We start from the raw sequence: 13,629 nt of genomic DNA, 5'->3' as shown, positions 1-13,629 counted from the left end.
GGAATGCACTACCAGACTCTTTGGTCTCTTCCCAAAATCCCCAAAGCTTTAACCAAAAACTGTCTACCACTGACCTCGCCCCATTCCTAAGAGGTCTGTAAGGGGCGTGCATAAGAGCACCAGCGTGCCTACCGTTCCTGTCCTAATGTTTCCTTTCGTTATATCCAATTAATATAGTTATTACACACTCATACTCATATATATGCTTATATATTGTATAGTTATTTCATACTTAATGCTCATATATACTGTGTGACAAAAATAAATAAATCATGGGGGGGGGGGGAAAGAAACCATGGATGGAAACCATCCATTGGAGAGAAGCAACCTGGAATTAAGGAGAAACTTCCTGACAGTCAGGACAATGAACCAGTGGAACAGCTTGCCACTAGAAGTTGTGGGTGCTCCCCAGTGGTGGGTTTCAATTTTTTTTTACTACCAGTTCTGTGGGCGTGGCTTGGTGGGTGTGGCAGGGGAAGGATAGCGTAAAGTCTCCATTCCCTCCCTACTCCAAGGGAAGGTTACTGTAAAATCTCCATTCCCTCCCCACTCCAGGGGAAGGTTACTGTAAAATCTCCATTCCCTCCCCACTCCAGGGGAAGGTTACTGCAAATATCCCCATTTCCTCCCGATTAGCTGGGATTTGGGAGGCAGAGAATAGACGGGGGCGGGGCATGTCACAATTTTTACTACCGGTTCTCCGAACTGCTCAAAATTTCCGCTACGGGTTCTCCAGAACTAGAGAACAGCAAAGCTGGCTGAGGAACTCTGGGAGTTGAAGTCCACAAGTCTTAAAGGAGCCAAGTTTGCAGACCCCTGGCCTAGGGTCTCCTGCTTGAGCCTGGGGTTGGACTAGAAGACCTCCACGGCCCCTTCCCGACTCCCTGTTATTCTGTTAAGGTCAAGGTTGGGGTGCGATTTGCATTCAAAGCATCCAGAGCAATCCTGCCTTGGGGGCTTCCCCCTGCCCCGCACGGTGTGAGGTTGCGCGCAGTTGCCCGACAGCCACAATCACAACCGCCACACAGCTACCAACGGTGCAGAGAACTTTCATTTGTTTAGCATCTTCCCCGTCCGCCAAGAGAGGTTCAGGATCCCGATGAGTGAGAATCGACGTCCGGGTTGTCATTTTCTTTACAATCTTCTTTGAGGCTTCTTGGCTTGGCGAACACCGCAGGGTTGAGCGCCGGAGAACTGGTGGTTTGGTTGGCGTTTGGCAGCGATGCGGTTGGGCAGGAGCTCCTAGTGGTGTCCCTAGAAGAGGAAGCGTAAGGCGGGGGGAGGGTGAAATGTAAAATGTGTTACTACCGGTTCTGTGGGTCTGGCTGGGTGGGGTGGGGTGGGGTAATGTGACTGGGTGGGCGTGGCCAATTTATTTTTTTACTATTAAAAGCATTTTTTCTACAACCTTCCTCTTACTTAAAGATAAAGGTTCCCCTCGCACATACATGCTAGTCGTTCCCGACTCTAGGGGGCGCTGCTCATCTCCGTTTCAAAGCCGAAGAGCCAGCGCTGTCCGGAGACGTCTCCGTGGTCATGTGGCCGGCATGACTCAACGCCAAAGGCGCACGGAACGCCGTTCCCTTCCCACCAAAGGTGGTCCCTATTTTTCTACTTGCATTTTTTTTACCTGCTTTCGAACTGCTAGGTTGGCAGAAGCTGGGACAAGTCACGGGAGCTCACCCCATTACATGGCACTAGGGATTCGAACCGCTGAACTGCCGACCTTTCGATCGACAAGCTCAACGTCCTAGCCCCTGAGCCACCGCATCCTTCTTCTTACTTAACACTGGCTTTTTGTGTGTGTTTTTTTTTTAAATGGATAGCTGAACAGACAAACCTGCCCCTTTTCATAAGCCCACTTTAAACATCTCTTAGGCTTTGCCAGAACAATACCCCAGCATTTATTCCCAAATTTTAATGCAGGCGTTGCCTTGGCTGGCAGGCCAGGTTCCCAAAAGCCCACCCTCAAAAAGCTGCACTTAGCTCCGCTCTGCTATGATGTCCTCACCTCTTTGGACTGCCTGGTGACATTCCAGATGGCGCCTCTTTCAGATCCCCATTCACCATACCTGTCAATCTTTCTGCCTGGCAGTAGGACGAAGGGCATGGATTACATCGGGCAGTAACGGCGAACCTTTTTGGTGCCGAGTGCCCGAAGCAGTGGTAAAATCCATATTGTTTTTACTACCGGTACTGTGGGCGTGGCTTGGTGGGTGTGGCAGGGGAAGGATATTGCCAAATCTCCATTCCCACCCCACTCTAGGGAAAGGATACTGCAAAATCCCCATTCCCTTCACACTCCTGGGGGAAGGATACTGCAAAATCCCCATTCCCTCCCCACTCCAGGGGAATGATACTGCAAAATCCCCATTCCCAGCCCACCTGGGCGGAAGGATATTGCCAAATCTCCATTCCCTCCCCACTCCTGGGGGAAGGATACTGCAAAATCCCCATTCCCTTCCCACTCCAGGGGAATGATACTGCAAAATCCCCATTCCCAGCCCACTCCTGGGCGGAAGGATATTGCCAAATCTCCATTCCCTCCCCACTCCTGGGGGAAGGATACTGCAAAATCCCCATTCCCTTCCCACTCCAGGGGAATGATACTGCAAAATCCCCATTCCCACCCCACTCCTGGGGGAAGGATACTGCAGAATCCCCATTCCCTCCCCACTCCAGGGGAAGGATACTACAAAATCCCCATTCCCACCCCATTCCTGGGCGGAAGGATATTGCAAAATCCCCATTCCCTCCCCACTCCTGGGCGGAAGGATACTCCAGAGTCCCCATTCCCTCCCCAGTCTGGGGCCAGCCAAGGGTGATATTTGCCAGTTCTCTGAACTAAACAAAATTTCTGCTACCGGTTCTCCAGAACCTGTCAGAACCTGCTGGATTTCACCCCTGCCTCAAAACTCATGCATGAAACCTCAAAATGCAATGCGAGCGGCTTCTGCACATGCACCCTGCCCCCGCAAGGATCAAAGAGAGCCATCGGAGTTAGGGATACAGACCTGGCTTGGGAACGGTCCAAAGATTTTGGGCATGGTTGGGATGACCGGCTCTCCAAGTCTGGGTTGGATGGCGTTGAATGTCCCCAAAGCAATATTCTTCCTTGTTCTTCCCTCCAGGGTCAAATACGATGCTTTTTTGGCAGCTGCGGAAGGGAAAGGAGACCACTCGGTAGAAACATTTTAGGGGCCGCCTAAATCTGCCAAAGACAAAGACTCCCCTGACTTACCCAAAGCGTAGTTATTCACCTTCTGCATCTCCTGCTTCAGCTGCTTCACCTCCTTCTGGATGTCGTCCGTTTTTAGGGACTCTTCGTGGCGAAACAAGGAAGAAAACTTGGCCTGCCGAACAGAAGAGCGTGTCTGTTCATCCCTTCTCCACCGGTAGGCGCTGTGCAGAGGTGGGTTTCAGCAGGTTCTGACCAGTTCCGGAGAACCGGTAGCGGAAATTTTGAGTAGTTCGGAGAACCGGTAGTAAAAATTCTGACTGGCCCCGTCCCCCATCTATTCTCTGCCTCCCAAGTCCAGCTGATCGGGAGGAAATGGGGATTTTGCAGTGTCCTTCCCCTGGAGTGGGGAGGGAATGGGGATTTTGCAGTATCCTTCCCCTGAAGTGGGGAGGGAATGGAGATTTTGCAGTGTCCTTCCCCTGGAGTGGGGAGGGAATGGGGATTTTGCAGTATCCTTCCCCTGGAGTGGGGAGGGAATGGCGATTTTGCAGTATCCTTCCCCTGGAGTGGGAAGGGAATGGAGATTTTGCAGTATCCTTCCCCTGGAGTGGAGAGGGAATGGAGATTTTGCAGTATCCTTCCCCTGGAGTGGGGAGGGAATGGAGATTTTGCAATAACCTTCCCCTGGAGTGGGGAGGAAATGGGGATTTAACAGTAGCCTTCCCCTGCCACGCCCACCAAGCCACGCCCACCAAGCCACACCCACAGAACCGGTAGTAAAAAAATTTGAAACCCACCACTGGCGCTGTGGCCATCTTGGCTTCCAAGATGGTTGGTCCCAAAAACAACTATCTATGTCCCAGAGACATAGAGCCATGATTGATGTGCTAGAAAGCCTACCCCGGCTTTCTACAGGGGTGGGCTTCCAAAATTTTAGCAAGGGGTTCTCTGCGGTCCCTAAATCAACGGTTAAGTCCAAGAGAGGTTGTATCTCTCTCTCTCTCCCTCTCGTTCTCTCTTTCCCTCTCCTGCTTTCCAGTAAAACCGAAATCCTACCTTCACATAGGACACCAATCCGGCATCCATGCTATCCAGCTGCTTCCTCTTCTGCACAATGGATGCGCAGATGTCTGGGTTTTGTTCCATCTGGACGTAAAGCTCCCGCAAAGCTTTCTGCGTGTAAGTCAGGGATTGTCTCTCAAAGTCCTCCGGAGAAATTCTCCTGCAGAAGGAGACGTAGAGCGGGGATTCATTGTCAAACTCACTGAGTATCTCCATCTTCGCCCTGCTCAGGAAGAAGGAAGCCGCGAATTAAGAGAGGCCACCCAACTGAACAGCCCTCAACAGAAGAGGGGAAGCCCACGACGTAATCTCCCGCCTGTCTACAACTCAGGCCTTGCGGCAGCCCCAAAGTTACTTTTTCCCCCAAAAGGCAACTGGTCTTTCTGGTTTTTCTTTGAAGATGTTTCGCTTCTTGTCCGAGAAGCTTCTTCAGCTCTGACCGGATGGCTGGGGAATGGAAGGTCATTTGGGTCCTTTTAGAACAGGGGTAGTCAACCTTTTTATACCTACCGCCCACTTTTGTATCTCTGTTAGTAGTAAAATTTTCTAACTGCCCACCGGTTCCACAGTAATGCGCCGTGTATCGTCATCTGCGCATGCCTCTCGCGCATCGTGGATTGGATTTGGGGGTGGGGGCGCCGGCTACCAGCTCTTCTTGTCTGTTACAGCTGGGTGGTGTGGGGGGGAGATGCGCGAGCTATTCCGGGACGAGGCTCTTTTGTTTGCGGTCGCACTATAGCGCCATTTAGTTTCCCTTAGGCAACGTGAACTAAACTTATGCGCGAGTGGTACAAATAGTCTATTTTCAGAAATTTAAATTGCCGCGGGGAATTTTACGAAAACCTAATGAAAACGTTTTTAAATAATGCTATGAACTTTTTTTTAAAAAAAAGTCCATTAAATTAAAGAAAAGGAAAGTGCTTCAGTATCGGACAAAACCCCTACCGCCCACCATGAAAGCTGGAACGCCGAATAGTGGGCGGTAGGGACCAGGTTGACTACCACTGTTTTAGAGGGTCGTTGAGGCCACTTGGAGAGGTTTTATCTGTGTCCTCAGGGTCAAAAGAGCCATCCGTGTGGAAATTGAACAGCTTTCTCTCTCAACAGAAGGGGAGGGATACGACCTCATCCATCTCCAGTCTATATCACAGGCCTTTCAGCAGTTCCAAGAAGGCTCCAAACCCACTTACACGACTCAGATGACCCCCAACGACGTAGATAAACCTCCAAGTGGCCTCAACTACTCGCTAAAAGGCTGCAGATGACCAGCCATCTGCAAGGAATACAAATCCTTCCGTTCCCCACCATCCGGTCAGAGCTGAAGAAGCTTCTCGGATGAACCCGATCTGGTTATTTTGTCTCGGGAACATGCTCCATGGATTCCCACCAAGTTTTTTTATTCCGGTGGCCACGAGTCTATTTTGAAAGCAGGTACATAATTACGGTGGTGACTTTGCTGGCTTCTTCTCCCAAATCTGGTGGGCTTGGAGGAGCCCCCCAAAAGCGGATCTTTTTCAGGAAAGAAGAGACAGTTTGGCCTCTGGGCAGGAGGAGCTGTGTGAGAGAAACCTTCCATCCTCTTGGCCCACAGCTACACTGGAGAGGAATTGTGACATCAAGAAACGAAGAACCAATTGCATTATGGCCAAGAGTGTGGCCTCTTTTGTGGCCCGTCAGCAACCTGCGGAGCTGGCAACTGAGTCAGACAGCGATGAGGCTGAGGAAGAGCGTGGGCCAGTCCTGGAGGCTGGGGAAGGCCCAGATGAGGGCTCTGCGTCGGAGGCAGAGGTGGGGCCAGGGCCATCGGGGAGTGAGGTGCAGACTCCAGAGCCTCCAGGGACTGATAGTAGTGAGGCAGAGGAACAGGAGGAGCCTGTTCCTAATGTACGCATGAGAAGAGCTGCCAGAAGGCAAGAGAAGCTGAAGAAAAAAGGACAACTCGGGAGTAAGGCCAAGAGATGATTGGCCCCTCCCAGAAGGCTTAAAACAGACCAGCAACGGCGTTTGGGCTTTGCCGGAAAACAATGTTGGTAGCTTCGTCTTCTGCTTCGTCTACGTCTTGCCTTTATTTTTGCGACTTCTGAACGTTTGCCAAGAAAGGCCTTTGGCAGTTTGCCTAATTGGACCAAGGTCTGCGATAGGACTGAGGAATTTGTGTTGGGAGGAATTTGTTTTAATTTGAGTTGAACGACGCTGGGAATGAAGTCATTCTCAGCTGTTCGAATAAAGGTTGTTTGTTTTTTCACTGAGTTTCTTACTACCTACTTGGGCCTGGGTCACAACGGCCCCCACAATGCCAAATGGCTGCATCTGGGCTTCAAACAGCCGGAGGTCGTGGCAGGCCTTCCCTCCGTGAAATCAGGTCGCCAACATTTTTAAGCAGAGGCCACCAGCCTTGGTAACTTGAAGACCTCGTGGACTTCGACTCCCAGAATTCAACGGGTGGTTTTCCTCCAGTTTAAGTTCCCCCTCTTTTTTTTGGGTGCCTTTGTAAACAACTCTGAACGGTCACTAAGTGAACTGCTGTAAGTTGAGGACTATATTGTAGTTCCTAGCACCTGGAGCTCGTGTGGGAGCTAAATTTTTCAGCTTTTAAAGGGAGAAGTTGGTTGGGTGAAGGAGTTTACCCTGTTCTCTTCCTCCCTCCCTCTCTCGTTCTCTCCCTCTCTCCCTCCTCCTTCCTCTTCCTCCTCTCTCCTCCCTCCCCTCTCTCCGACTCCCCTCTCCTCCCCTCTCCTCCCTCCTCCTCTCTCCCCCACTCTCTCCCCCTCTCCCTCCTTCTCCCTCCTACCTTCTCCCCCTCCTTCCCTCTCTCTCCCTCCCCCTCTCTTTCTCTCCCTCCCCATGCTCCCTCTCTCCCTCCTTCTCTCTCCCTCTCTTCCTCCTCCTCTCTCCCCCACTCTCCTCCTCCTCTCTCTCTCCCCCACACATGCAAACTGCAAGTCTGAATCTCACAGGCACCGTGCAAAAATAAAAATAAAATAAAAATATATGCAGCAACCTTGCAAAGGATTCTGAGCTTAAGAAGTCACAACCTCCCATGTCCGACACAGGATTTTTCTCCCCCCATAAATAAAAAGAAAAGAGAGTGGAAAACCTAAATGGACACCGGTGCCTCCCTTTATTGTTCAGGAAACGATTCCTTTTTGTTTTTAAAAATAAAAACGTATATGAAAATTGCACCGGGGCAGCCATTGGTCCTTTCTTGTTCCAGGGACAGCCGGGCAAGGCCCGTCCGGAGAACTGCCACCCGCGCGTTGAGTTCTGCCAAAGTCCTTGCTGTTGACGTCTCTCAAACATCAGTTGCAATATTTGCTGGTGTCCAGTTTCTTGTATTCTTTGTTGTAAGGAGCCCCGGCGAAGCAGGTGGCCGCCGAGCGGTCGCATTCGCAAATAAAAGCACCACACTCATCGTTGTCGTCTGGAGGGAAGAAGGAAATTGTGAACCTGGGTGAGGGGGGGACGGGACGGGGCGCATGAACCAAAATAAACATCGCAGCGCATGAACCAAAATAAACACCACACTGTGGCAAGACACAGCCCTGTGTTTTTTTAATGCCCGTTGTGATGTTGCGCGCCTAGACGAAAAGAGATAAAAGCTTGCATTGTGCTCTCACAACAACGCCCCGAATTTGTTTTTTCAAGAGGCAGCTGGACTTTCTCATTTTTCTTTTGAAGACGTTTCGGCAACGATCCTCTAAAAAGGACGCAAATGACCAGCTCTGTCTGCAAGGAGTATCAATCCTTCCATTCCCCCACCATCCGGTCAGAGCTGAAGAAGCTTCTAGGATGAGAAGCGAAACGTCTTCAAAAGAAAAAAACAAGAAAGTCCAGTGGCTTCTTGAAAAAAAAAGCACCTTTGGGGTGACGGAGAATCTGTACCAGCTACAACAACACTTTCATCGTTTCGACAAAACTTCCCAGCCCTGCCAAGGCTGCCTCGAAATAAGATAAAAAAATAAATAAATAAATTCAGGAATAAATCCAAGCAAATAGAACGGGGAAGGGGTCCTTAAATCAATGGTCACCAACTGGTGGTCTGTGAGAAAATTTTGGTGGTCTGCTGAAAAATTATTTGCACTAAATTATCTTGCACTAAATCAGGGGTCCTCAAGCTACGGCCCCTGGGACGGATACGTGCAATGAACGCTTGTGTTGCTGCACAGAGTCTCCCCCTTCGGGGTCTTTTTGTGTGGGGTCGGAGGGGAGCAGAAATTCTGACTTGGGGTCTGCTTCAGCCTCCTGGTGGGGGGCTTCGGGCGAAGGCTGGAGGGAAGAGCCGCTGGTGGCGAAGAGCCGGAGGGCCTTGTTCCAGTGGGACTGCATCATGGCCTGGAACTGGCTGACCATCTCAGCCCGCTGAGCCTCCAGGCGCCGGTACCTGGGCCTTGCACTCCCACAGGTCTTCCCTCTGCTTGGAAAGCCTATGCTCCTAGTCCTCAGTGAGGTGCTTCTAATGAGCCTCTTTCTCGGTCAGAACTGAGCTGTTTGGCCAACGTTTTCTCGTGGTGGTTGCTTAGCTCTGACAACTGCTTCCTGTGGGACCCTAAGGAGACCGGGCGGGCAGGCGAGGAAGTGGCTGGGAGGGGAGGGGCGAGCAGAAGCCGGCAAAGAACCCCTTGATGTGAGTGACATCGAGTTGGCATCGAGTTGGCCACGCCCACCCAGTCACATGACCACCTAGCCACACCCACCCAGCCGGTCATTAGGCAGATCGTATTAGTGGTCCGCGGGATATAAAATTATGAATTTAGTGGTCCCTGAGGTCCGAAAGGTTGGGGGACCCTTGCCTTAAATAGCTATTTAAACGCGATCTGCGATCTTTGGACAAGCCAAATCGATGGCGGAAGCCCGATTCAAAGAAGGAGTGGAAGGTCAAATACAGAAATCAAATCACGAAAAACGTCTGCACCTGGATGGATAAGCACATACCTGCGAAGACTGGTCATAAATCATTATTTTCAGTGCCGTTGTAATGTCGAATGGTCACTAAACGGATAGTTTGAAAGTTGTGGGTCTACCTGTCTTGGAAAGCCAGGTTGGGGCTTGGGATATTTACCTTCACAGGTGACGTTGCTTTTAGAACAGGTGTATGAATAGATCTTGGTGTAAGGGCTGTCCAGGAGAGACTTGCACGCAGGATGTTTCTTGGCTTGAGAATAGCAGTGGTCGTGCGTCTGGCAGCACCTGGCCAAAAGCAGGAAGCGTTAGAGCTGGTTCTCCAGGTGTGAGGAGTCCTCTCTTTGGGGGAGGGGCCAATGGTGGGTTCTATTCGGCGTTACCACCGATTCGCTTCGTGCAAATGCTTTGCATGCGATCGGTGCGATTGTGCTCGTTTTGCTCGCACGCACGCCAAACTTGCACTTCGCGCTAGTGCACTAAATCTCAAAACAGGTGAGGCATGCAATCTGCTCTGCCGCGCCTTTCAGCTGGGCTAAAAACAGAGAAATGAAGGTAGGTATAGTGCAGGGGCGGGCGAGAGGGCCCAGCTGACGGTCGGAGCCAACCGGTTCGCTTTCACATCAACATTTCCGCTACCGGCTCTGCCGAACCGGGTAGAACCGGTAGCAAACCCACCACTGGGAGGGGATTCTTGGTGGTCTCTGAGCTTGGTTGTTTTCTTGCAGATGTCTCATGACCCAACTAGGTAACATCATCAGTGCTAGGAGGGAGGGGGGGTTTGTGGAAGAGAGGAGGAGGAGGAAGAGGAAGACTGTAGGATCCTTGGTGCCCTTTGAACTTGGTTGTTTTCTTGAAGACATTTCATGACCCAACTAGGTAACATCATCAGTTCTAGAAGGGAGTGGGGTTTGCAGAGAGGAAGGGGAGGAGGAGGAGGAGGAGGAGGAGGAGGAGGAGAGGGAGGAGGAGGAGGAAGAGGAGGAGGAGGAGGAAGAAGACTGTGGGATCCTTGGTGTTCTTTGAACTTGGTTGTTTTCTTGCAGACGTTTCATGACCCAACTAGGTGACATCATCAGTGCTAGGAGGGAGTGGGGGTTGTGGAGAGGAGGAGGAGGAGGAGGAGGAGGAGGAGGACTGTGGGGCCCTTGCTGCTGTCTGAGCTTCGTTGTAAATCTACCTTAACAGAACCTTGCAAATCTGAAAGTCCAATTCTCCTGCCATCCCCTTTTCTGAGAAACTAGGGAAGGTCCCTTCGGAGCCCCGTTCTCCACCCCTTATATAGCCGTGACCTCTGCCCTTTCTCTTAGCTGACCGTTTCCTCGATAGCATCTCTCCGCCACGTCGGCCAAGGTCTTTCCCATGTACCATTTCAGCCAAGCGATTCTCTTTGACTTGTGAAGTCAAAGCAGGGGTGAAATCCAGCCAGTTTCATCCGGTTTGGCCAAACCGGTGGCGGCGACTGCAGGACGTCCCACCCACTCATGCAGATGTCATGATATCACTTTTTTTTGGCAACATTTTAAGCCTCAGCGCATGCACAGAAGGCTTTGTGCATGGGCAGGCGACGGCGCGCACACATTGGCGAACCGGTACGGAAGGTAAGTAAATTTCACCCCCTGAGTCAAAGGATGATACTACAGGTGACACGGTAACAGTTGTCTGATATTTGAGGGGGCTGCCACAAAGGTGAGGGGAGGTCCACCTATTCTCCAATGCACCTGAGGGCACGACAAGAAGCAACGGGTGGAAACTAATTAAGGAGACAAGCAACCTAGAACTAAGGGGGAATTTCCTGACAGTGAGGACAATTAACCAGTGGAACAGCTTGCCACCAGGAGTTGTCGATGCGCCATCACTGGAGGTTTTCAAGACAAGATTGGACAGCCATTTGGCTGAAATAGTATAGGGACCTCCTTCTTGGGTGGGGGAATTGGACCGCAGGATTTCCGGGGTCCCTTCCAACTCTATTATTCTGTTTTGCTATCCCGCTCTTCTTTCTACGATCCCTTCAAGCCCAGAGGAAGTCTAAAACGGTATAGGACCATAATGGCGAACCTATCAGCTGTATCAGTGGGTACATGAGCTCAGCTCCGGTGTGCATGCCGGCCAGCTGATTTTTGGAAGTAGGGAAACAGGCTGTTTCCTGCCTCCGCAGGGCCTCTGGGGATGGTGGGGAAGGCCTGTTTTTCTCTCTCATCTGGCTCCAGAGCCTCTCTATGAGTCTGGGGAGGGTGAAAACGATCTCTCCCCCCACCGGAAGTCCTCCGGAAGCCAAAAATGGCCCGTTGGCCAACTCCCGGTCCTACCAGGAGCAGGCAGAATGGGGTGAAGGGGGGTGTCGTGCATGCATGCGCAGGGGCGGGGCACATAGAGTTATGGGTGTGGGCACGCACGCACACGACCCTCCCCACTCACACCTCCTGGCACGCGATGGCAAAAAGGTTAGCCATGACTGGTATAGGATCTCCTGCTACATGCAGCGGAGGGTTGGACTAGAAGACCTCCAAGGTCCCTTCCAACCCTTAGGATCCTAGGTTCTGAGTTCTAAACGTGATCTGAAGATTCCCCCAGGTGAGGGCTTACCTGTCCAGCTGGTCTACCGGTGTCCCACTGCCTCCGAATCCACAGTAGCAACCGTAGTTTGCATAATCCAACACAGGTCTACTGCCGGGGATCGTGCATTTAATCATGTTGCTGAATTGTAAGAGGTTGCGAGGCACAGAAGGAATAGCAGAAACCGCTAAAAGGGAGACACAAACTACACCACAAGAAGATCAGCATTAATGCTTCCCAAATATCCAGCAGCTAACTTCCCTTCTAAGTGACAGTTGGGGGGGGATCATCATCTTCTTTTAAAGAGCCCATAATCCTTTGCCGGGTGGAGTCTTGGGCAACCGAATGGAATGGAGTGTTTTACTGGCCTGATGCCCTTCCTGTTGCCAGTACGGAGTTTTGTTCGGCAGATATATTCTCAGGATCGAACTCACAGCCTCCCGATGGTGAGGCGAGAGCTCCACTGCTAGGCCATCACACCAATCTGGGTGAATCTCCTCTCTTTCTGTCTCTCATCACCCTTTCTCTCCTCTCTCTTTCTCTCGTCACTCTTTCCTCTCTCTCCCGCTCTGTTTCTGTCTGTCTGTCTGTCTCTCTCATCATTCATTCTCTCCTATCTTTCTGTCTCTGTCTCTTTCTCTCATCACACGATCTCCTCTCTTTCTCTCTGTCTCTCTCCCTCTTTCTCATCCCTCTTTCTCTCCTCTTTCTCATCACTCTTTATCCCCTCTGTCTCTTTCTTTCTTTCTTTCTTTCTTTCTTTCTTTCTTTCTTTCTTTCTTTCTTTCTCTCATCACTCTTTCCCTCCTCTCTATTTCTGTCTCTCTTTTTCTCATCACTCTCCTCTGTTTCTCTCTCTTTCTCTCATCACTCTTTCTCCCTTCTCTATTTCTCTTTTTCTCTCATCACTTTCTCTCCTCTCTCTCTGTTTCTGTCTGTCTGTCTGTCTCATCATTCTTTCTCTCCTCTTTTTCTGTCTCTCTGTCTCTTTCTCTCATCACACGATCTCCTCTCTTTCTCTCTCTGTCTCTCTTTCTTTCATCACTTTCTCTCCTCTCTCTTTCTGTCTCTTTCTCTCATCACTCTTTCTCTCCTTTCTGTCTCTCTGTCTTTCTCTCATCACTCTTTATCTCCTCTCTGTCTCTCTTTCTTTTTCTTTCTCTCCCTCTCTCTTTCTTTCTTTCTCTGTCTTTCTCTCATCACTCTTTACCTCTTTTTCTTTCTCTTTCCCTCTCTCTCTCTCTCTCACACACACAGATCCAAGCTGAACCTGCGATATATCAGCTTGTTCCATAGCCCTCCTGCTCAGCCCTATTCTACGAACTCCTCCATCCTTCCAACAGTAAAAAAAAAATTAAAAAAAATCCATACAGGTGTTTCACGCAACCCCAAACCTCTGGAAACCACTCAGGGAAGGGGAAACCCCTGAATGGGTTCTTTGGATCTACTGGCTCTGGAAAATCTCCACTTACCTGCCGCCGGGACCAGAAGGTGAGCAAGATTCATTTTGTCCGCGGTCAAGCTGCGGTAAGAATGAGTTTCGATGAACCCAATGAGTTCAACCTTTTATAGCCTTGTCGTAACCTTGGCCCCCAGCTGCAAGATGCCATTGCGATAAGCGCATGGATGGTTTTATTTGTCCATCGGCGGCATTCGTCTTCCAGGCAGGAGATAAACCAGAGCGGTATGCATGCAAATATGCCAGTTTTAGATGTTTAGATGGTTTAGATGGATCAGATGTTCTTTTTTTGCAAGGAACGGAATTTATTATTCCCTGTGTTTCCCCAAAAATAAGACCCTGGCTTATTTTTTTTTATTTTTTTTTTTGAACCCTGAAATAAGCTCTTGGCCTTATTGCCATAAGCTCAAAAGCCCGATTGGGCTTATTATCAGGGGATCAGAGGTGGGTTTCGGCAGGTTCTGACCAGTTC

General features: G+C 50.4%; 1 protein-coding gene across 1 annotated transcript; it reads right to left on the bottom strand.

The window, feature by feature from the left end:
* Positions 1-7,421: 7,421 nt before the first annotated feature.
* PLA2G1B (phospholipase A2 group IB) lies at positions 7,422-11,916 on the bottom strand. The gene is made up of 3 exons (XM_058158775.1): positions 11,729-11,916; positions 9,303-9,430; positions 7,422-7,664 (listed from the first exon to the last, which is right to left on the bottom strand). Exons 1-3 carry the CDS (start codon positions 11,833-11,835, stop codon positions 7,543-7,545), a joined length of 357 nt encoding a protein of 118 aa, XP_058014758.1. The 5' UTR covers positions 11,836-11,916; the 3' UTR covers positions 7,422-7,542.
* Positions 11,917-13,629: the final 1,713 nt, after the last annotated feature.

Source organism: Ahaetulla prasina, chromosome 15 (genome assembly GCF_028640845.1).
Source record: "Ahaetulla prasina isolate Xishuangbanna chromosome 15, ASM2864084v1, whole genome shotgun sequence".
NCBI lineage: Eukaryota > Metazoa > Chordata > Lepidosauria > Squamata > Colubridae > Ahaetulla > Ahaetulla prasina.
This window is presented reverse-complemented; position numbering and strand designations above follow the sequence as displayed.

Excerpts from the sequence above, each read along its gene's own strand:
- PLA2G1B (XM_058158775.1), bottom strand. The coding sequence starts at position 11,835 with ATGATTAAATGCACGATCCCCGGCAGTAGACCTGTGTTGGATTATGCA. Across the intron at positions 9,431-11,728 it reads CCGGTAGACCAGCTGGACAG|GTGCTGCCAGACGCACGACC; the intron begins GTAAGCCCTCAC and ends GCTTTTGGCCAG. Across the intron at positions 7,665-9,302 it reads AAGCAACGTCACCTGTGAAG|ACGACAACGATGAGTGTGGT; the intron begins GTAAATATCCCA and ends TCTTCCCTCCAG.